Genomic DNA, 25,242 nt, shown 5'->3' with positions numbered 1-25,242 from the left:
ATTTACTGAGGCTCTTTTTGTGGCCTAGTATGTGTTCTGTTCTGGAAAATGTTCCATGTTCACTTGAGAAGAATGTGTATCCTGCTGCTTTTGGGTGTAGAGTTCTGTAGATGTCTATTAGGTCATCTGTTCTAGTGTGTTGTTCAGTGCCTCTGTGTCCTTACTCATTTTCTGTCTGGTAGATCTGTCCTTTGGAGTGAGTGGTGTGTTGAAGTCTCCTAGAACCAATGCATTTCATTGTTTCCTCCTTTAATTCTGTTAGTATATGTTTCACATATGTTGGTGCTCCTGTATTGGGTGCATATATATTTATAATGGTTATATCCTCTTGTTGGACTGACCCCTTTATCATTATGTAATGTCCTTCTTTATCTCGTTACTTTCTTTGTTTTGTAGTCTATTTTATCTGATACAAGTACTGTAACACCTGCTTTTTTCTCCCTATTGTTTGTATGAAATATCTTTTACCGTCCCTTGACTTTTAGTCTGTGTATGTCTTTGGGTTTGAGGTGAGTCTCTTGTAAGCAGCATATAGATGGGTCTTGCTTTTTTATCCATTCTATTACTCTGTGTCTTTTGATTGGTGCATTCAGTCCATTTACATTTAGGGTGATTATTGAAAGATATGTACTTATTGCCATTGCAGGCTTTAGATTTGTGGTTACCAAAGGTTCAAAGATAGCTTTTTTACTATCTGTGTAACTTAACTCGCTTATTAAGCTATTATAAACACAGTCTGATTATTCTTTATTTCTCTCCCTTCTTATTCCTTCTCCTCCATTCTTTCTATGTTAGGTGTTTTATTCTGTGCTCTTTTGTGTTTCCTTTGACTGCTTTTGTGAATAGTTGATTTTATTTTTTGCCTTTGGTTAGTGTTTAGTTGGTCTGCTTTCTTTGGTGTGTTTTTATTTTCTGTGGTGACATCTATTTAGCCTTCAGAGTGCTTCCATCTAGAGCAGTCCCTTTAAAATGTTCTGTAGAGGTGGTTTGTGGGAGGCAAATTTCCTCAACTGTTGCTTATCTGGGAATTGTTTAATCCCTCCTTCATATTTAAATGATAATTGTGCTGGATACAGTATTCTTGGTTCAAGGCCCTTCTGTTTCATTGCATTAAATATATCATGCCATTCTCTTCTGGCCTGTAAGGTTTCTGTTGAGAAGTCTGATGATAGCCTGATGGGTTTACCTTTGTAGGTGACCTTTTTTCTCTCTCTGGCTGCCTTTAATACTCTGTCCCTGTCTTTGATCTTTGCCATTTTAATTATTATGTGTCTTGGTGTTGTCCTCCTTGGGTCCCTTGTTTTGGGAGATCTGTGGGCTTCCATGGTCTGAGAGACTATTTCCTCCCCCAGTTTGGGGAAGTTTTCAGCAATTATTTCTTCAGAGACACTTTCTATCCTTTTTTCTCTCTCTTCTTCTTCTGGTACCCCTATAATGCGAATATTGTTCCATTTGGATTGGTCACACAGTTCTCTTAATATTCTTTCATTCCTGGAGATCCTTTTATCTCTCTCTGCCTCAGCTTCTCTGTGTTCCTGTTCTCTGATTTCTATTCCATTAACGGTCTCTTGTGCCTCATCCAGTCTGCTCTTAAGTCCTTCCAGAGATGGTTTTATTTCTGAATTCTCCCTCCTAACTTGATCCTTTAGGTCTTGCATATTTCTCTGCAGGTCCATCAGCATGGTTATGACCTTTATTTTGAATTCTTTTTCAGGAAGATTGGTTATATCTGTCTCCCCAGGCCCTCTCTTGGGTGTTGTCTGGGTAATTCTGGACTGGACCAAATTCTTCTGCCTTTTCATGGCAATAGAGGTGGTAGTTGGCAGGTGATGCGTGTGTCAGTTTGGAGAACAAAGTCCCTTCCTGCTTGCTGGTCGCCCTGCCCCTCTCCACTGCCTGTGTCAGTTACCTGCACACCGGGAGCAGCCCTAGGGGTAGCTCAGAGCTCTGCGGGGAGTGGCAGGTGTGCCAGGTTTGCTCTCCTGCGAGAACAACGCCCCTTGGCACCCTGCCGCAGCTTCCTCTGCCTGCGCTGACACCTGGGTCTGGCCCGGATGGCTGTGCACTGGGAGGAGGCTCTGGGTGGCTGCTGTGGGCGCATCTGCTCTTAGGCTGGTCCGCCATTGTGGCAGGGCCACGCTGGCCGGGGGGAACAAATGACAGGCTGTTTATTGCTGTGAGGGGCTTCAGACCTGCACTGCCTCACAGAGGGCTGGGGCACCCGAAACTTCTCAGAATTCCCAGCCTGCTGGGCCAAGTGTGCTGGGAAGATTCCATCCAGCTGTGAGGCCCCTGTCCCTTTAAGACTTTCAAAAAGCACTCGCTTTTCTTTTGCCCCAGGGGAGCCGGCTGCAGGGACCCACTTGCAGATTTTACTTTTCCGTTTCCCTAATATCCAGCTCACCATGCAATGTGTGTGTGCACTCCCGGTGCAGATTACTAGGGCTGGTTATTCAGCAGTCCTGCGCTTCCACTCCCTCCCCGCTCCAACTCCTTTACTCCTGCTGGTGAGCTGTGGTGGGAGGAGCGCTCGGGTCCCGCCAGGCTGCAGCTTGTATCTTACCCTCTTCGTGAGATGCTGAGTTCTTCCTGATGTAGATGTAGCCTGGCTGTTGTACTTTATCCTCTGATCTCTCTTTTAGGTGTAGTTGTATTTGTTGTGTTTTCAAATATATATGTGGTTTTGGGAGAAGATTTCTGCTGCCCTACTCACACCGCCAACTTGGCTCCTCTCCCCGCCCAAGGCTTCTTTTTAAATATCTGTTTGGTGGGCACATTGATTAAACTATCCTTACATGTTTTATACTAAATGTTAAGACCATGTATTTCAAAAGCTTTATTTTTTTCTCTGTTAAGTAATGTAGGTATAATTTAAAGTTTCAGTCGGGTTGATTATAGAGTCTCACTGCATTTTGATTGGGTTGGTACAGGAAAGCTAGAGTGAATTTAAGTTTCACTTTGGACGTAAAATACTAAGTTACAGGTCAGCTACTCCTCACCCAACCAAAAATCTTTTTTAAAACACTTATTAGATGAACTTTTAATCTTCATTGAAATACCTCCATACTTCCAATGAAAGCAAGCTCACATACATTACAAGACAGCTCTTAACATATCTGGATAATTATAGATGATAGGAAATTCTTATATTGATACGAAATCTGCCTCCTTTATATTTATTGGCCATTGTGTTCTAACTATATAAAATAAATCTTCCACATGTAAACTCTTCAATGTTTGAACAAACTTGTCATGTTGTTCCACATTGTTGTTGAACTATGATTATCTATAATAAATGACTTGTTATGCTTCCCAAGTCTGTTGAAATGATTAGTGCCCTTTAAGATTAGTGCACCTGCTTAGAATTACAAAACTTCAGTGTGGTAGAACCATTATAGGCACAATGGGACTACGTCTTGCTCTAAACATCTGCTTCTAGCAAGAGTTAAGGATTATTTTAGCATCTTTCTTATCTTGACTTATTTTGACTGAAACCTTCAGACCTTTTATATTTTAACTGCTTTTAAGTACATCTTACCTATGTGTTTTTGTGCAGTAGGCTTTTCAAAACATATTCAGGATTTAACTTTTAGTCATATTTGATATAATTTATTCCACTGCAGCAAATCAGTATCTATTTCAGTCTTGATTCTGGTATTCTATGGATATGATTCATTCGTTAGAATTTTAGTCATCCACAGATTGGGCAGGCATGTGGTCTTATCTTTGGGTCAGTAAAAATGGTAAATGACCTCTCTCTTGGTGCTGTCTCCTCCTGCCTGTGCCTCTTAGCATTAGTCACTCTTGCCACTCCTGCCCCTCTTCTCTGGCTAAATGACTGATCTCAAATCAAACACTGTTTGGCCAAGAATTTCTTCCCTGACACAAGACTAGGTCAGGTCCCCCATTTATAGGCTTTTGCAGCACCCTGGACTTACTCAGCTTATACATCTCATTTTGTAATTATATGTTTATTGGTGTGATTGTTGTCTTTTCCCTACTTTATCAGATGTCCCATGGTAGGAAGAACCCTGTTTCTTTCACTATTACATACCCAGAACATAGCACAGCAGCAGGTGTGTGATACTTTTTAAATTTAACTTTTAAAAAGGCCATGTAACAAATACCAGCCTACAGCTGTTGGTTCCTGATGTCTCCCAACACATTTGGATTAGAACAAGAAAAATAAGAACAACTGTATACACGTAAATATGTAGTATGTGTCAGAGTAAAGTTGCTTTCTTCTTGGGAAGGACTTTTATTCTAATCTTCTGCTTTTCATGTCTAAACTGTTCTTTTTTAAATGTTTGTTAGGTTTGGGGTTTTTTGGTTTTTTTTTTGTTTTGTTTTGGAAACCGTCTTTACCTAGAATAAAAATAAATATGTAACACCATGGTATTCTGAGATTTCCTAATCCAGAAATCACAAATGTTGATATCTAGAGACTTCTGTTAAGCTAAGATCTTTCTTTTTGGATATAGTTGCTATGAATGTACTTTGCTATATAATATATATATATATATATATATATAATATATATATATATAATATATATAATAAAATATATAATTTTATCTATAGATTTTTTTTTTTTAGTGGCCTGTATTTTCCTCAATGACTTCCTTTCATTTGTCTCTGTAATATAATACTTACATTGCCAAGTAGGCTCAGATTCAAAGCAGTAATGTTGGGTTTTTCTTTTTTAGTACAATTGTAGTTTTCTTATATTTAATATGACTAAAGGAATAAACCTCAAATGTAGTACATTAAACTGTAATAACCAAAAGTAAAATGTACATATTTGTGGTTATGGAGAATGCTTATTGTAAATGCTTTTATATTTTAAAGTTATATATCCTCTATTTTAGAATTAAAACTTAATTTTTTTATTAAATGAAAAAACAGGTTTCCTGGCAAAATATTTCCTATAAAATTGTTACTATTTCACCTGACTTATATGATATGAATGTTAATTTGAGTTAGATAAAATGAATTATGCTTTAATAGGTAATAAAATGGAATTTCTTAGGCAGGTTCAAGATGTCTAGAAATTTCAGTATGTTTTTCTGTTTAAAAAAAACTATTATATGACATTATTACTTTAACCACTGGGCTTGTTTCCTTAACTATACTGTTTTTCATCTATAAAATGGTTATTATGAGAATTTAAATGACTGAATTCATGAATATCTGTAAAGTGCTTAGAAGACTGTGTTACACAATGGAAGTTATCAACAAATATTAGTTGCTTTTACTATCAGTAATAGTAAGATGTATATTGAATAGATATTTTCATACTCATTTATAGAATATGTCCACATAGATAAATACTGAAAACTTACCATATTTTCTATTTTAACCATATTCTCAGTGCTTAATATTCTGGTGAATCATTATTTACCAAAGGAAAAAGCTATCTGGAATAAACACATTCCACTCTTCTGTAGCCATGATACATAAAGTTATGTCCTTCAAGACTTCAGCATAAGTAGTTACTTTAATACATGTTTGGTGATTAATTTTTTAAGTCAATTCAGTAATCTTTTGAACACCTTAGAAGAGTTAAAAAACAAAAGAGCTAGAAGCAGAAAGTGTGAGGTGGTTAAATTATCTAACCATTTTAATTTTCTTAGGTTTTTCAAACCAAAAATCTATTTTATTTACAACTGTGGTAAGAAATAAGTGAGATAATATATGGAAAGCCCTTAGTCCCTTAGTTTGGAATCTGACATATGGTCAGGAAATACTCTTAGGAAAATTAAATAAGGTAAACAAGCTTCCTATTAAATATAGTCACTTCAGCGCCTGTGTGTGTGGGTGTGTGTGTGTGTGTAATGGTTTTTGACTTGGCAAAATTACAGGAATTGGAGGTTCATCACCCTCCAAATAACATAAGTGAATCCTGTTTTCTGTTCAGCTATGTGATCTTAAGAAATGTATATAAATCTTTACTTTAAAAATATACTCATTTAAAAATAAATTTCACCTTAGGCTTATGTTCTCCTAAACTCCCACTTAAGGGTATTCCTAGTTTTTCTTTGTTTTCTTGAAGGGATGGGTATATTGCTGTTTTATATTCTATGTAAGAGTAACTTTTATATATATTTGACAGGCACTATGTGAAGCAACACTTTTTCTGGATTTCAAAAGACATCATTTCATCATGGGACAGCAAATTTCAGACCAGACACAGTTGGTTCTTAACAAGTTACCAGAAAAAGTAGCAAAACATGTCACATTGGTTCGAGAAAGTGGCTCCTTAACTTACGAAGAATTTCTTGGGAGAGTAGCTGAGCTTAATGATGTGTAAGGCTTGCTCCTTTTCATTTATTTTTCCCCCAATATATGCTCTATATATCATGACTGAGTGATAACCAGAAGTATTAATTGGTAAGATTTAATGTTTTCAGCAGCAATTAGCAAATATTTATTGAATGCCTACTTTAAGACTCTCTATGTAGCTATTTAAAAATATGTAATAGGAACAAAAGAAACCAAAGGAACTTAAAACTGAATTTTGAACAAAGGCATATAAATTGACTTTTGTCCGAAAGCACTTAATTCGTACATTACAAAAGAGAATGTGCCATTTAACCAGTCTAGAGAAAAAATCCTAGGATAGTCAGAGGGCATTCAGGTTTCTGTACAGCAACCATTCATCTAGTTAATAAATAAATAAATCTTTTGTGTCTGTTCACTGAGCCATTATTTTGCCAGAGAAAATACAAGTATAGTGATAACTCACTTGCCATCACTGAAGAGTATTTCATTTATTAATATTTTCTAATTAGTTAACATCTTTAAATCTCTACTTAACTCTTGAATAGATTTTTGTCTAAGATGGAATATAAATTTCTCTGCCTTCTTAAAGAGCATACCTAATAGAATTTAGTCTTTGTGAATTTATTTTCCTTTATTATGTCAATTTTTATACTGGTCTATACAGAAGCTGTTTGCTCCTGAAGGCCCCAGATTGTTATGCTTTTAAAATACTGCTTTTTTGTTTGTGTGTTTTCACCCCCGGTGACAGGTAAGTAGATGTCACTTCTTTCTATTAAGACTTCCTTTACCAGCACCTTTACACCCACCTCTCTATACACACACACACAAAAAAAAAAAAAAAAAAACAAAACACACACACAAAAAAAAACCCTTCTATCTCCCTGGGGTATAATTATGACTTACTGGCACTGCCTTTTAAATGAGATGGTAAAGGTTTTCTCTTTAGTCTGTTCAAGTTAACTAACATTCACTGAGCACATAGTATATGCAAGGCACTCTTCTGAGGGCTAGACATTTCAGCTGAGGCGTACAACAGTTACCCAAGTCTTAATGGCAGACCCCACTCTCCCTAAGTCTGATGTTCTTTCCACTATCTCACATTACCTCTCCTTAAACCCAAAAATGGCCAAACAAAATCACCTAGTAGTCTGGGACCACTTACGCATATATAAACTTATAGTCACTATTAATTGTTTAGGGTAGGATGTCTGAACCTTCCTTCTAAATTTTGTGACAGCTGTATTGGATGATAAGAGACATTTTTGGCTAGCCATGATGAATAAAGAATGTCTTAAAAGTTAGTTATCTTAGAAGACCATCTCTTTTAAGAACACTGGATTTCATTCATTAAAAAACCCTGGATAGATATGTGGATGGATCCTGTATGGATATATATGTAAATTCATAGAAAATAAACTAGAAAGATACACAATGGGTGTCTTGAGAGTTGGTGGACAGAGGAGCAGTGAAGGGAGATTTTACGTTTTAGTATGTATATTTGTGTACTATCTGATCTTTTGTAATAAAAATGTGGTCATGGGCCTTTGAAACCTTTACTTTTTTAGCATTTTACTTTTTTCTGTTTTTTAGATCATCCAAATGGTAGTTTTGAGGCATTACTTCTGGGACCATATTCTTAGGGAGTAAAATTGGATTGAGAATTTAATAGTATCCTAACAGTGAAATGCTTTTTTATGTTTATTGTTTCAGCTCTTATGAAGAGTGATCAATGACTTTAACTGGAGTGTCTTGGGACTTAATACCTAAACCTAGACTAACTATAAAATTTTGCCTTTTGAATAAAATGTGTCCTATGAAAGTGTCCACAAGCTAAGCTTACTGTGCAATACAGAGGTGTTGGTAAATAATATCTTCCTTTTCTTTTAGGACAGAATGTTTCTGAGTGGATTTGGTTCTTAAAACCAGTTCCCGTGGGTCATAGTTGGGCATTTCACAAATACAAAGCTGCCTGAGAACTACAGAGTTAAATCCATACAGAAGCAGCATGGCTTGATAGCTAGAAAACAGAACTGAGAACTGAAACAGCTGAATTACTTTCACTGGCAAACTTTGTTCTCTAGAGCTAGTTGCTTAATTTTCAGTGGCCTCAATTTTTTTAGCTCTAAGTCACTTAGTTCTGAGTGTGATATCTGCACTGGTGCTCAGAGGGAAATGTGAGCAATGATAAAAGGGAGCTGCAGTCCTTAAGTATTTCTTTGAACTAATTTAAATTGTTGTTGATGTCATGATATTGTCCTCTTAAAGTGTTTGATTTTTATGTTAGAATCCTGTGGCTCTCTAAATTAAAATTAGTCTGCTAGGGAAAGGCAAGTTGAGCTATATTTAGGATGTCTCAAAATCATTTGTTTGATCCAGTCCCAAATTATCTATAAAAAAACCTTTTTCAAAAGGTGTGTTAATGTTGTTGTTTAAAGAAAGAGTCAACCAAGGGCAAGATTTTTTCACATTTTATGTACATCTGAGGCAGTAGTCAAAATTTGGATAAGTGAAACTAGCTAAACTCTAAGTGCTGGATTCCCTGGACTTGTTAGAAATTTAAAGACCATTGAGATAATAGATATGACACACAAAAAGGGGTCATAAATATCATGCCATTATGCTGTTGGGTTTTAAAACTTTGGAAATTAAGTTGTATGTTTATAATCAAAACATTTTTGTCCCTGTTTAAAGAATCTAATTATTAGGCTCAATTTTACTCCCTAAGAATATGGTCCCAGAAGTAATGCCTCAAATACTACCATTTGGATGATCTAAAAAACAGAAAAAAAGTAAAATGCTAAAAAAGTAAAGGTTTTAAAGGCCCATTATTGTTATTTGTCTTGGTGTGTTTTCTTCATATTTCCTTCTCTGTTTTAAAGTGTTTCTTGAATCTGGTTTCATAGCTCCATTATTTTATGTGACTTTTTGTAAAATTAATTAATGTCCTTGTCTCTTTTCAGAACTGCTAAAGTGGCTTCTGGCCAGGAAAAACATCTTCTCTTTGAGGTACAGCCTGGGTCTGATTCCTCTGCCTTTTGGAGAGTGGTTGTACGGGTGGTCTGTACCAAGGTGAGAGTGATAGAGACTTCCAACTCTGAGCTTAAACTATTGTAGTGGTTAGAACTGCATTTAATAGTGTAATATAGTAGAAATAAATCTCAATAATTTGGTTATTAACATTTATTTATAAAGTCTTATAAAACATAGTTTTGAGATTGTTATTGCCTTCCAGGTTAACTGTTTGAATCTCACTAGTTGTATAATCACCACATAGCAGATTTTTATAATCATGGAAAGTGTTAGTAATCTCTCATCCTTACCTTTTAACCTCTCTTTGGATTCTAACTAGCTGTGGAATTCTACAGTGATACCCTATGTAGCTCTAAGATGACTCCTTAAAAATTAAAGTTATCTTAGGAGATCATTTCTTTTAAGAACACTAGGTTTCATTCATTTAATAATAATTTAAAAATCCATTAGAAAAGATTGGAGCTCTTTGTTTTTGGGGGGTTTCTAAAGTAATTTTTAGCGATAGAATAGATTTTCTACCATCAGTACACTGTGTCTCTTAGTTCATCTTTGAAGTTTAGCTAATTGAATATATTAACTATGCTAAAAAATATAATGGTAGCCATCATAGAATATTAGGAAGCCTAATCCACCAATGGAATTAGAACAGGTGGTTCTTAATCTTTTCAAGGACACAGATCTTTTGGTAAAAGTGAAGAAACAAATTCTATTAGGTCTCCTCATATCCCAAGACTGCTGTAAAACAATAAAACTATCCATATGCATATAAACAATAAATTGGGTATTTATGAATACCCTGAATTCTAGTCCTCAGCAACCCATAAAGAACTCTTGGATAAAGAGATTTTTTCTTTTTTTGTCATGGACCCTGGGGGTTATCAAATAATATGCCACATTTCCCCACTGGGTTGATTGTTAGTACTATGCTTTTTTTTTTTTATTGAAGTATAGTTGATATACAATCTTATATTGGTTTCAAGTATACAACACAGTGGTTCAGCAGTTACCCAAATTTATTAAATCCTCACCCCAACTAGTGCAGCTACTGTCAACATAGAAAGGTGTTACAGAATCATTGGCTATATTCTCCATGCTGTGCTACCATCCCTGTGACCAACATATGATTGAGAATTTTTGTGCCCCTTTGTCCTCACTCTCCCCACCCACCCACCTCAGTCCCTTCCTCATGGTAATCACCAGTCACTACTATGTTTTAAGCATAGTAGGAGGACTGATTACAGATAGCTGGTCAAATTAGAAGTTCTAATCAATTTGAGTAGAAAAGGAATTCAAGGAGAATTAGAGAAGCAAAGACGGAGAGATAATTCCAGACTTGGTTAAGTGCCTGAAGTTGAATGGCACTTGATTTAAAGAAAATACACAGCATAGTTTAATACCATTCAGTTGGGTCTACCATGTTGAACATTTGCTTAGTTGATTTTTTTAAAAGTCCAAATGTTAAAGAACAATATGATAGCTGCCAGAGAACCATCATTCAAAAACTTTTTGCATTATTCATCACAGAGGTAGCTAATGAAGTTCTAGTGTAGGTAGCAATGTAAGTATATACAATGTATACAAATCATAGTAACAGAATATACATTGAAATACAGCTTCACCCAAGATTATATTTTGTTATTTATACTTCAATTCTTAGGCTCGAAAATTGTATACCAACTATATATTCTTCCAATTTTCTGTTTTTGTTTGTTTTTTTATTGGGTTTATATTATATTTATATTCACTAGGGCTTTTTCACAGTGCTATAAATAAACACAGTCCCAGAAGAACTCTGGGAATCTGCAACCTCTGACTTTGCACAAGGAATAAGGTAAAGAAGAAATGAACAACTGAGCTAAAAACATGTAAAATCTGTTCAGACAGGCTTGGTATCTCTCACATTATCCCAAAATTGCAAACTTACACTATACCCAAGAATGGACTAACAGTTACCAAATGGAAAGGGACTGGGGAGGGTGGGTGGGAAGGGAGGGAGAAGGGGATTAAGGGGCATTATGATTAGCACACATAATATAGGGTGGGGGATGGGGAAGGCAGTATAGCACAGAGAAGACAAGTAGTGACTATAGCATCTTAACTATGCTGGTGGACAGTGACCGTAATGGGGTATGTGGTGGGGAATTGATAATAGGGGGAGTCTAGTAACCACAGTGTTGCTCATGTGAAACCTGAACATAAGATTGTATATCAATGATACCTTAATAAAAAAAAATTAACACTGTACATGATCTTTCAGGACTATTTGAAAGTCAACTTTAAAGGGCATGTGGGTGAATTTATAACTTCAGTGACAAAGGTTGTTCTTGAAAAACACACATTCTTACTCCTTTTCCTGCCCTCTCCTCCACAGTAATCAGCCATCTGATCTTGTTAATTTTACCTCTGTCGGGTTTCACTTCCAGTGTATTTGTCCTCCAGAAGACCGTTCTATAGCTTAGGCCCCTCTTTCTTCTCATCCTATTACCTTGGCTTTTGTGATTAGTCTCTACACCTCCAGGTTTCTTCTAATTCTAATTTATGATGCTGGGAGATTAACCTTTCTAAAGCACAACTCCCATCATATAGATCACTTTCCTGCTTAAAATTCCTCAACAATTCCTCATTGGCTACAAAATAGGCCCAGATCTTTAATCTAGCATTCAGTGCCCTCTATAATCTGGCTTCAAACTATCTTTTCTGTTTTATTCACCACTATCCCCTTTTGTACTCTAGTTTTACCAGGTTTAACCAATTTAAGGCTGTATAACTGTTACTTTCCCACCTCATTGAGTGCTTCTGGTCATTTAGTTCCCTCAGCTAGATGTCCTTTCCTCTGTTAAATTGTCATCAGCTACAAGTCACAGAAAACCCATTCCACAGTTTAAAGAAAAATAATATTTTCTCATTTATGAAGAAATCCTGATAAAAAGTAGCTCCTGGATTGGTTAATAAAAGATCCCTCTGCCCAACTCATTGAGTCAGTATTAGCCCTTCTTATACCTACACTGACAGATGGAATGTGATTACCATGTAGTGTTTAGGTTAGATTTACCAGGATTGACTCCTGACTAATTTCAGGAAGTTGTAGACAGGAAAACAAAATCAAGGCTCTGCTGGTAATGAAAAGCGGGAATGGGATTTGGGTAATCAGCTAATAGTTTCTGCCACGTCTTTAATTTCTACATGTCTAAACTTGATATCTCTTTACAGATCTGCTTCAAATACCATCTCATCCATAAAGTCTTCCTTAACAGAAATTCTCTTGCCTCTCCTAAGTCCCAAAAGCACTTTATTTGTACTTCAAAATTAAATTCTGTTACAAATAAAATTATTTATTTAGGTTCTTAGCTCCCCTAGTAGAAAGTAAGCTCCTAACAACAAGAGCTCTATCTAGATTCATCCTGTATCTCTTACAGCCCATAGTACTTTTTGCCTGGTATGAACTCAATATATGTTGAGTGAGCAAAAATCTATGGAAGAAATATTCTCAGTTTAAATAACTGGGATAGATTGAAGTTTTCCTTTTTAATTGATACAGTATAGTACCTAAATTACATTCCCTCCCTATCTTTATTGCATAAGTATTTAGCTCACATTGAAGAAGGGAGTGTAAATTGTAGAAAGCTGTGGGAATATGAATGTATCAGTTTCTGACCCCTTAATTTTTTGTTATTTCCCTTTAGCAAACGCAGAATGTTTAATTTTACTATTAGTCAAATTCCAGTTTTCCTTAGTATCTGTTACATCTGTAGTTAAACATCTTCCTTAAAATAAGATTCTAAATAGAAAAACAAAAGTATTAAAGATACAGCCAATCTGATATTTCATTTGTGTTACTTTTCTTGATTTTTAGATTTACTTGAAAAAAAATGTTTTTTGCATTCCTTACGTTCTTTTTGAAAGAATCTATAAGTCAGTTCCTCTATTAGAAAAGTAGTTGAAGTTCAATATGAAAAACTGATAGGAGACTTAAATTTCATATTTCTTAATTATTAACAACTTAAGGAACAATTGTGTTATAACCTGTATTTGTAGTAAGAATTTATCTTGACTATGATGATTATCCTCAAACAATATTTAATTCATTGTAAAATCATCTAAATGCTGTTTAAATGGAGTATTTTAGGGGAATAACATTAGAAAAATCAATGGGCTAATTAAAATTATGGACTAAGATGGCTGTTAAGAAACTTCATGAATTATATTATTTTCATGCTTCTTGTTACTTAGACTAAGACCTTGAAGTCATCTTTCTCTTTTTCACTCAAACCCCAGAGTCAATCCATAACTGAATCCTGTCAGGTTTCTCTTGAAAATATTTTTAAAATCTGGCCAGTTATCATCATCTCCACTCCTACCACACTGTTTCTAGTGAACATCATCCTGCACTGGGATTATTCCAATAGCCTCCTAACTGGTCTCTCTGCTTCTGCCCCTGCCTCCATTCTGTCTAGTCTTAGTACAACAACCAGTCTATTCCACTCATAATCTGAAATTATATCAGATCATATTACTTCTTGGTGCAAAACCATTCAGTGCCTTCCCATGCACTTGGCATAAAAGCCAGAGTCATTGCTGTGATCCACAAAGTCCTATACATTCTGTCCCCACATCACCTGCCAGTACCTCCCTCTCTCATTCTATTCCAACTGCCCTGGGCTCCTGGCTGGACTCCTTGTGATCCTTCCCAGATACACTTCTGCCTAATAGTCTTTGCACTGTCTATTCTTTCAGCCTGGAAGGATCTGTCCCCTGGATATCCATATGATTCTTTTCCTGTACCTCTTCCAGTTCTTACATGTCACCTTCTCATGAGGCCTTCCCTATAACCCTCTGGCATTACCTCTCCTCTGTTGAATCTTCTCCATACACTTATTTCTATTTTACCTAATTTGCATTGTATTTGTCTGTCTGTTCGCCCTACACTGTAACCTCTGTAAGGGCAAGGCATTTTCGTCTGCTCTCTACACACTCTGTTACCAGTGCCTAGTGTAGTACACATAGTACTTACAACATTGACATAATGAGCACTCAGTAAATATTTGTTGTATGAATTCTATAATAGTTTCAGTTTAATAAATGTTGCTATTAAATACTAAGTTTATATGAATTATTCCCTAATTTCTGCTGAACAATAGAGTTCCAAAGGAAGATGGGCCCAGTTTCTTCAGTTCTGAAAGTCTATTTTGTAAGCCTTTATAAGTTCCTATCACCTTTAATTCTATTTATTTGTTCTCTATCCCCATATAGTCTTTTCTTACAAAGAATCTTACATATTTGCATCTCTATAGATTTTATCTTCCCAAAATTCAATTACTTTTCTGATTATTAAAGATGGTTCAACCATTTTTACAATATGGAATCTGGTTCATGCTTGTTTCTCAGTTTTTCTCACCACCTTTTCAAATAGTAGACAATAATACATGTGAGTTACAACTACGATTAATTTCATTTCAAATACTGAAATGTTGCTAAGTAATGTTTTTTTAATGTGTAACTTAACTACTTGATTTTCTCTTATCTCCAGTTCCATTAACACACTTCAGAACCTATTTCATTCACAATTTTAAGGCCCTCTGTATCTCACCTTGCATTCTTCATTTCTTCCTAAATATTTTCTAATTTTGTTTGTTCCATTTACTTTGATAAGCACTTAATAGGTTTCATTGCTTACTTCTGTTGCCACAGTCTTCCAAACCATCTCCTGTGCTAAGGAAGGAAGTCTTTCACATTCCTGAGCTGTCACTGACTACTTAAAATTCTTCATCCAAAAATATTGCACCCTCAACTCTACTGGCTTTGGTCATTTCAAAAAAGGAATATATGTTCCACTCCATGACTCCCCAAGTCTTATGAGAGCAATATTCTCTCTTCTTATCTATTACCTTGCACTTGTCCCAAATACCTCCTTCCATTAAGAATGTAAGCTAGATTTTCTTCTTCCTTCCTAATTACAACCCTTAAATAGAATTCGTGCCTCATATCGAATTTACCGAGTATCATAATTCCTCCAAGTGGTAAAGATACCTCAAGACAAATGCTGGGCATAGAAGCCACAGGGCATAAATCTGCAAAGAAGTAAAAAGCTAACCTTTTCAAACAATATGGCTTCTCTCTCACTTACCAACTTTACATTTCCCTGTATGGCCCCAGAAGATGACTGGTTAGCCAGAGACGGGTAAGATTCCTCAAGTGAGGAACAACCTAAGACAGGCGCAGTCGCAGGGGGGCCATCAGGTGAGAAATTGGGGATCAACAGAGGTGAGGCTTAGAACCTCACCCCCCCTGTTCTGAGAGAAATCTTCTGCATACGTAGATGTTTTATTGCCCTTGTCTAGCTTGGATTAACACATAGTCTACAGGCACACACCTGATCATCTACATTTGCTCTCTTATAACACTAAACTATGTTTTCTACCTTTATCTTGTATCTACCTACCACTTCAGCATTTTATTCAAAATAATAATAATAAAGAGAGAAATGTGGTATCCACATATAAATCAAGTATAAAAATCAAATGAGTATTCATATTTGAACTGACTGTTTATAGTTCATAATGCATGAGCAAAACTGAAAGTTTCTGTGATGACTGCCCTTGCACTATTCACCATGTAAGAACTTATTCACTATGTAAGACTTTGTTCACCATGTAAGAACTTGTTCATTATGCTTCAGAAGATTGGAGACTGATGAGAATTAGGCTTGGGGTGGATTAATGACTGTGCATTGAGCATTGACTCCCCTATACAGAATTCTATTGTTGTTAACAACCATTTGATCAATAAATATGAGAGATGCCCTCTCAAAAAAAAAAAAAAAAAAAGAATGTAAGCTAGAGTAGGCAAAGGTACAACCTATGAGCCACTGATTCCACTTCACATTAAATGAGTTTTTGCTAAAGCTCAAAATAGTCTAGTGGGAAAAATTCAACAACTTTTTGTTAGGATATACTTTAATTAATTTTCTTGTTTTAGTTTGGAAGTTTTGGTATAAGATAGAACTTAAGATATTCAAGAAAGCAATCTGTTGTTTCAGTTATGGTACAATGGCATGTGGTTGTTGGATTCAAACAAATCCTCTAAGAAATTCTTTATGAATTGTCAATTCTGATCTCTAAAATTCATTTAAGTCTGGGAAAGTCACCTGATCTCATCAACTCTAAAGAGGATGCCTAATCAACCCTACGGGGCTATTTTGAGTATCAAATGAGACAAATTTGTAAGTACTTTGGAACCCACAAATGTAGGAGGTGTGATATGATTCATTGCTTAGACTCTTGCTTTCTCACTAGGTAGTTTGCAAACCTTGAAAACTTCTGTTTCCTTATGTTGGACTCAATATTTGTTCCGCTTTTTTGGGAATAATTGATCAGAGAAATTATCAACTTATTTTTTCATTTTCTTTGTATTTTTAGATTAACAAAAGCAGTGGCATTGTGGAAGCATCACGGATCATGAATTTGTACCAGTTTATTCAGCTTTATAAAGACATCACAAGTCAAGCAGCAGGAGTATTAGCACAGAGCTCCACCTCAGAAGACTTTGATGAAAATTCATCATCTGCAACATCTTGTCAAGCTAGTTTTTGGATGAGAAGGTATACAAATGCTTAAGTACCATGTTGCTCTTATTTTCTAATATGCAAGCTACTAATCTCAGTAATATTTTTCCTGGTGCTCTTTCTGACATCTTAGATCGCATTACTTTTTGTCTCAGTTGATACTATATCCCAGATCAGTTTTTGGATTATTCTCTGCTTCAAGACATTGTTAGAGTGCCAAATTAAAGAAAAAGTAAAGTGGCTCATATCATGCGATGTTTCTGTCAACCCAGCTTCCATGAATGCACTCTCTACTGTACATGTTTGTGTTTAATGACAAATGATATAGCTACTGCCCCTCTTACAATTAGTATTTAGGTTCTTAGATAGTCAGAGCCCTCCAGGGAATTAGGCCCAAGAATCTGGCAGAACCATTCCAGTTTTCCTTACAAATATCTGACTAATTGGAGCATTAAAATTTTTGTGATTTTTTTTTTATTGAAGTGTAGTTAATATACAATATTATATAGGTTTTAAGTATATAACATAGTGATTTAACAGCTATACACATCATTGAATCCTCATCCCAACTAGTGTAGTTACTATCTGTCAACATAGAAGGATGTTACAGAACTATTGACTATATTCTCTGTGGAGCATTAAAATTTTTAATATTGGCTCCAGGACTTGGCAGTCCATTCAGGAATGAGCAAGTAGCTGGTGCACATACTGCATACGCTGAGTTACCAGAAGGAAATGAAGTCAGCCAGAGTTCTGTGTGATGGTGCTTGTTTACTCAGGTTGAATGTATTATTGTTCTTTCTAAAATTTCTTTTCCTTCTCTGTTATGCTTTTGGCATGTGAAAGCGCCCACCTGTTGCCATTTGACAACCATGACCATAATTTAAATTTGTAAACACCTCATTGGAAAAAGTCTTATGTGGATCCCAACAAGTTGACATCCTATCTTAATGTCATGCTGGGTAGACAGCAGCAGTCTGTATTGACAGTGTCTTTTACCTTACCTAACAAGAATTCACTTCTGTTTCTCCATTTAAGTTGCATTTTTCTGCTCCATTTTTAACAAATTGGTTTCCAAATACTATGTTGTAGTAAAATTTTACTTTATATTTATCATTTTCTGTTTGTCTTTAATAGGATTGTTTGGTTTCTAGGTTTGGGTTGTACAGTGTTACTGAAATGCCAGGTGAGTTTTAGAACTATATAGGCAGTGTCTAGGCTTATCCTTCCTGTGTTTTATAAAGTTAATCTTTCATAGACAAGTATCCGATATTCTTTTTTTACTTCTCCTTCAGAATGGTGATTTTTTTTTATTTTTAAAAGTATTTTGAAAGCTGATAATAGTACTTACCAGTGTATTTAAGCTTTATGGTAGCAAATGAAAGTAATGCTTTTTTTCTTGTTGCAATTTCTTAATGAAAGAGGTAAAGGTGTTCCTTTGTCATGTGCCCTCAAGACTGGGAAACTCAATACCTGATTGGTAGGTTAGGGCTGCTTCTTTCCTTTGTGTTTTGCTTTTTAGTTACACCCTCGTACATTAGAAAACAGACTATTTACATTAATTTATTTAATGTATATATTAGAAAAGTCTGTTCCTAGAAAAACAGACTTTTCAAGTTGAAGGGGATCTTAAGAGGTATTAAGAGGTATTTATTTGGTTGAACCTCACATTTGATGTATATTTCTACTAGTGGTTTACATTTATTGAGTTCTTATAGGGTGTTAGCTATTATAATGAGTGCTTTACATTTATAAACTCATTAAAGCTCACAACACCCCCCATGGGAATACAATTATTGGTCCCTTTCACATGAAGAGCCTGAGGTTTAGACATAAAGTGATGTGGCTAGAAATTAGCCTAGCTGAGATTCACATTCAGGCCTGTCTGGCAATACAGCCGTGCTCCTAACCTCTGCCATTACTACCGTCTGGTACATAAAGATCCTGTACTACAATTATTAAACTTTTATATTCAGTGATTTTAAGAAGGAACTTGAGATTCTATCAGCTCCAAGATGGTGTCACTGCTGCTAGTCCACAGATAACACTTTGATTAGTAAGATTTTTACTACATTTAGCCAAGCGGTAGTCCAGTTTGCCTTGAACACCTGCAGTTATATGGGATTCACTGCCTTAGAGAAGCAAGCCTTTTTATACACAAATAGCTCTAGTCACTATGAATTTTCCCTTTTTTATTACATTCCTCAGAGTAGCCAAAATCTGGCTTTCTTGAGGCAGCACATCACAGATTTTGGAACCAAATTACCTGTGTTCAAATCCTGGCTCTACTCCTGTGGACTTTGGATAGGTTATTAAACTTTCTTTCCTCAGTTTCCTCTTTTAAAAGAAAATGATAACAATAGTATCTGCTTCATAGTACTCTTGAGAGAGTTAAGTGAGTTAATAAATGTAAAATGCTTAGAACAATGCCTGGCATATAATATGAGTTAACTATCAGTATTATTAAATTATTACTATATTCTACTTATTTTGGTGGCAGTGCCTTCTGGAAGTCCACCAAATAAATCTGTTCTCTCTTCCAGCCCTTCAAATATTTGAAGATAGTAATCAAATTCTCACTGAGCTTCTGTTCTCCAAGATAAGCATCCCCAATTCCTTTGGCCTTTGTTCATATAGGTCTCTTCTACATCCCAGAGGCTTTCCTGAATGATCCTTTATCTATCAATATATCTTTCAGGATAGGGGGCATAGAACTGAATACTCTATGAGGGATCTAACAAAGACAAATAGAGCAAGACTCTCCTTCCTTTCCCTGTACTGCTAGGAAGGTAACAAGAAAATTACGTGAACATTGCACAGGTTCCACTGGCTGCTTCTATCTCCCGTTCTTTCTTTGACCTCTATCAGGAATGCAGTTCTTCATGGCCCTCTACTCCTCACTTTTAAACTCTAATCTTCAGAACTTTGTCATTTTTTATGAATTTAATTATATTCTCTGCTACTGACACCCAAGTCAGTATATATGTATATATGTACACACATATCTCTTTAGATAAAAGTTGTAAGCTCCTCAAAAGCAGAGATTCCAGTTCGTCTGGGTCAAGCATAGTACATAGCACCCTCTGAAAGGCACTGAAATGTTGAGTTGAACTTATACAAAAAAATTAAATACGTATTAGATCCACATCATTCTACATTTTCATGCAGTTTCTCCATTTCAATTCAGTGGCTGCCTTTTGCCCATTAATAAGCATAACATTTCATCTATTACCACATCCTGATGATTTGTTTCTGTAATACTCCTTAGACCAGGCCCTAATTATCTCCCAGGTTAACTGCTGAATATGGATGTAGCTGGTTTTCCTTCCTCTAAATAGTCTCTCATACTGCACTCCTAGTTAATCTTCCTAAGTATTATTTCAGTGGGGTTCACTTTCCCTTTTGATCAAACTCTGATTCTAGTTTGTCTATCAGAACAAGTTTAAATTTATTATTTTGACATTTAATGACCATATTATCTCTGCTATATTTAATCAACCCTTTCATTCTTCTCCCTGCCACATAATGCCAGCCTCCTTGTTACACATATACACACATACAAGCAGAGGCTTTTTTTTCTAACTCTGCAGTTTTGTTTATTCATCTAGAATGTCCTGTCAAAGTCCTACCATTTTCTACCACATCTTTCCAACAAGTTTGAAATATACTCATTTCTTCCTTCTTTACTTAGCACTTACTACATGTTATGCACATTTGACATCTGCTTTTATTCTGTTTTATGTTCAAATTGAAATTTTAAGGTGCTATCTCATCTTATATTCAGTGTTATAAGTACAGCAGGGAATAAAGACATGTTAGAGAGAGCTCCTACCCTTAATAAGCTTATAGTCTAGTGATTATACTTTGAAATATTGAGTTTTTGTATAATTATAAAAGTAATGAATGAAGATTGATGAAGAAAACCTAAAAACTGCAGAACAGCACAAAGGTAAAAGCAAGTTAAAATCACTTCAGGAAACATTTATTGAGAACCTAAGACAAACTCCCTGTATTCAAAGAGCTTACAGTTTACGGATAGATCTACCAATAAACAGCCAGTTTTAGTGCAATATTTAAGTCCTTTAATTAAGGCAAATGTTGGTTTTGAGAGCAGAGAGAAGATGATATTTAGAGCTGAGTTAGAGGTTGGAGTATACCAACCTCACAAGGGCATTCCAGGAAAGGAAAACACTACATGCAAAGGCACATGGCTCATTCAGGGGCAATCCAAATTGTGACCAGAGTAGAAGGTTCAGCATCTGTCTTCTTCCCAAGATGAAAGAGCTGCTTAAAGATAGAGACTTTGCTTTCTAATTCTTTGGTATTTCCTATAGCACATGCCACTTAAGACTAAGCCATTCTTTCATTTATATGCCCATTGTCAGCATCAGCATCATAATGATAATGCCCTAATGGCAAAGTCCACATTTTAGAGAGCTTTGTGTCTTGAATGGTGAATAAATCATATATTGGTTGAACTTGTTTATATAAATTCAATATGATTAAAATGGGCTAAGTTATTTTCAGAAAGACTGGAATATTTCCAGCTTTTGTCTGTATTTTCTTTTTAACCATCACAGAATTGTCTTTTATCCAGTCTTTATGAAATTTGTCCCTGTTAGTACTTCTTCCTCAATATATTTGCTATCCCTAAAAGATATGTTAATTTACTTTGATTTTGCACAAGTCATATTGTGCTTTATACTGAGGGCACATAGATTTTGATAATGCTTTTTCAGGCAGTGGAAATAAGGTTTAGAGCATAATGACAGTAGAGACTATCATTGCTCCAGCTCAGTTCCCCACCGCAGGGTGAAGCAGCTGACTGATGAGGAGGAATGCTGTATCTGTATGGACGGTCGAGCTGACCTCATCCTGCCTTGTACTCACAGCTTTTGTCAGAAGTGCATTGATAAATGGTAAGTTATTTGCTGCCTTCAGGGATAGGCAAAGGGTAAATGGGAGAGTGTGTGTGTATGAAGTGCTTAAAGTATATATGAATAAGCTTTGAAAAATACAGAAATACTGTAGTTAAGAGATTTTGCTTAGTACTCTAAATTTTATGACACCTTCTACTGGTTAAAATATTTTTATTTTTGTACCTAAAGTTTATAAAATGTGGGGATGTAAATTTATTAACTTTTGGCAATTTACTTTTGTTCTAAGGAAATTTGTGCCTGACTTGAATCTAGAATCATATGTCTCCCTTTTTCTTCTATTTTTCTCCTCATTTCTACATTCTTCCTGTATATATGGTTAGAAGGAATAATACGAATTCTTGACTATTTAATATTGGACCTGGAGATCAGCTAGTCAAGCTCATTATTTTACAAAATAAGAATCAAGCATTTAGGAAAATTTATAATTGACATACAATAAAGTACATATATTTTAAGTAAAATTTGATGTATTTGATATATGTACACATCCATAAAAACCATTATCACAATTGAGATAAAAACAAATCCATCACCCCCAAAAGTTACCTTGTGCCCCATTATAAAATCTCCTTCTTACCCCTTACTTCCAGTCCTGGATAACCACTAAGGTGCTTTCATCTCTATAAAATAATAAGCATTTTTCAGAATTTTTATAAATGGAATCATATAGTATGTACTCTTTCTGTCTGGCTCTTTCACTCAATATAATTATTTTGAGATTTATCCATGTTGTAGCATGTATCAATACAATAGTTCCTTTTTATGGCTGAGAAATACTAATTATATAGATATGCCACAGCTTATTTATCCATTCACCTGTTGATGGACATTGGGTTGTTTCCAACTTTTGGCTCTTATAAATAAAGCTGTAAATTAGTGGACAAGTCTTTTTATGGACATATATCTTGTTTTTTCTTGGGTAAAGACCTAGAATTAGAATGGTTTTATTATATGGTATGTATATGTTTAACTTTTTAAGAAATTGCCAACTTGCCGACTGTTTTCCAAAGTGGTTGTACCATTTCACCCTCTTACCAGCAGTGGTAAGAGTTCCAGCAATTCCACAATCTTTCCAGTATTTGGCATGGTCAGTGCTTTTAATTTTAGTCATACTAATGATGTGTAGTGTTATCTCATTGTGGTTTTAATCTGTATTTTCCTACTCACTGATGATGTTGAGCATCTTTTCATATGCTAATTTACCATCTGCATGTCTTCTTTGGTGAAGAGTCCATTCAAATCTTTTGCCCATCTCTTTATTAGATTGTTTTTGTGTTGAGTTTGAGAGTTCTTCACGTATGATGGATATATGTCCTTTACCAGATACACAGTTTGCAAATATTTTCTCCCACTCTGTGATGTGTTTTTTCATTCTCTTAAGAATGTCTTTTCAAAGAAAAGTTTTCTGTTTTGATGAGGTCCAATTTATCAGACTGTTAGTGATTTTACTGTCATATCTGAGAAATCTTTGTCTAACCCAGGTCACAAAGGTTTTCTTCTATTTTCTAAAAGTTTTGTAGTTTTGGGATTTTACATTTATGTCTGTAATCCATTTTGTATATGGTATGAGATAAAAAGATAAAATTCTTTTTGTTACATATGGTTATCTAGTTCCAGCAAATTTTGTTGAACAGATCATCTTCTCTTCACAAACACAGTATATTTCTCCCTTAATTTAGGTCTTCTTTAATTTCTTTAATCAATTTTTGTAGTTTTCAGTATTGCATATGTTTTATTTCTAAATATTTTATATTTTTATGCTGTTCCAAATGGTATTATTTATTTCAGTTTCTGGCTGGCTGTTGCTAGTAAGTAGAAATACAATAGATTTTTGTATATCAATCTTGTATCCTGCAATCTTAAAAACTCATTTATTCTGAGAGGTTTTTTGTAAATTCAGTAGGATTTTTCTGAATGTCTGAACATCATTTTTCAAAGGTCTTTTTTACTGGATATAGAATTCTGGACTGATAGTATTTTTTTCTTTTAGTACTTCAATGATGTTTTTCCAGCCTCATTTTTCTTGTGTTGTTTCCTATGATAAATCTGTAATGTGCTTTTTTTCCTTTGGCTGCTTGTGAGGTTTCTTTTTAATTTATCAGTGGTTTTGAGCGGTTTGATTATAATGTGTCATAATCAAAAAAGTAGGTTTTTTCATGTTCATTGAGCTCCTTGGATTTGTAGGTTTATAGTATCAATTTTGGAAAATATTCAATCATTATTTTCTCAAATATTTTTTTCTGTTCTCTCCCTTCTCTTTCTGGGATTCCAGGTACATATATATATTAGACCACCTGAAGTTGTCCCACAGCTCACTGCTATTTTCCTTTTTTTCTTTTTTGAGCCATTTTCTGTTTCACTTTGGATAGGTAATATTGCAGTGTTTTTTTCAAATTCACTAATCTTTTTTCTGCAAATGTTATTAACTTGTCATTAATCCCATCCAGTGTATTTTTTACTTAAGATATTATAGTTTTCATCTCTAAAAGCCTGATTTTTTTTCATGTATTCCACATCTCTTAATATGCTTGTTCTTTCCTCTAGCTTTTTTTTTTAAGATAAACATACGGTTATCATAACCTTTATTTTCTTGTCTGCTAATTGTAACATCCTTGGTTTTGATTGATGTTTCTCTTCATTTTGGGTTGTTTTTTTTGCTTTTTACTCCTGATAATTCTGACTGAGTGCCAGACATTGTGACTTTTACCTTTTTGGGTACTGGATATTCTTGTATTCCTATAAATAACTTTAAGCTTTGTTCTGAAACATAGTAACTTAGAAACAGTTTGATCCTTTTGGGTCTTGCTTTTATGATTTCTTAGACAAGACCAGGACAGTTTAGAGCCAGTTATGCCCCACTAATGAGGCCCAACTCTATTCAATACTCCGTGAATTCTGAGGTTTTTCCAGTCTGACTGGTGGGAATAGACAACATCCCAGGCCCTGTAGCTTTGGGTACTGTTCCCTCAAATCCTTTCTGGTGATTCTTCATCCTTGAGTAGTTTCTTCCACCTGTACATGCTGATCATTACTCTGCTGAATATATTCTAGGGGGACCTTTGGAAGATTTTGGAGTTTTTTCCTTCTGCAGATTTCTCCACTTCAGTACTCTGCCCTGTGAACTCTAGCTGCCTTAGCCACCTAGAATTCTCAGCTCTGTCTCTCCCTTCAACTCATGGAGTCTGCCAGGCTCCATCTAAGTTTCCCCTGCTTGCTTTATGGCCTGGCAACTGTCAAGGCAGTAAGCTGAGCAATTACAGGGCTCACTTTTGCTTCCCATCTCTCAGGGATTATCACCCTTTATCATGTGATGTCCAGTTTTGAAACCATTGTTTCATGTACTTTGGTCCTGTGTTTTAATTGTTTTAAGTGGAAAGGTAAATCTAGTCCCTATTGGCCAAAAAGCAGAAGGTGTTTTAAAATCATGAC

The 25,242-nt window shown here is 35.3% G+C and overlaps 1 protein-coding gene across 4 annotated transcripts in view; it reads left to right on the top strand.

Annotated features, from left to right (window-relative positions):
• RNF141 (ring finger protein 141) overlaps window positions 1-25,242 on the top strand; it is a 62,723-nt gene that overhangs the window by 6,610 nt on the left and 30,871 nt on the right. For all 4 annotated transcript variants that reach the window (XM_057507364.1, XM_036917993.2, XM_036917995.2 and 1 more), the window contains 4 exons: window positions 6,113-6,306; window positions 9,243-9,351; window positions 16,728-16,909; window positions 21,685-21,792. In XM_057507364.1, coding sequence (XP_057363347.1) covers window positions 6,164-6,306; window positions 9,243-9,351; window positions 16,728-16,909; window positions 21,685-21,792 — 542 coding nt within the window. In that variant the 5' untranslated portion in view covers window positions 6,113-6,163. The remainder of the gene's footprint in view (window positions 1-6,112; window positions 6,307-9,242; window positions 9,352-16,727; window positions 16,910-21,684; window positions 21,793-25,242) is intronic.

Source organism: Manis pentadactyla, chromosome 9 (genome assembly GCF_030020395.1).
Source record: "Manis pentadactyla isolate mManPen7 chromosome 9, mManPen7.hap1, whole genome shotgun sequence".
NCBI lineage: Eukaryota > Metazoa > Chordata > Mammalia > Pholidota > Manidae > Manis > Manis pentadactyla.
The sequence above is the reverse complement of the archived record's forward strand: the minus strand, read 5'-3'. Positions and strand labels throughout refer to the sequence as shown.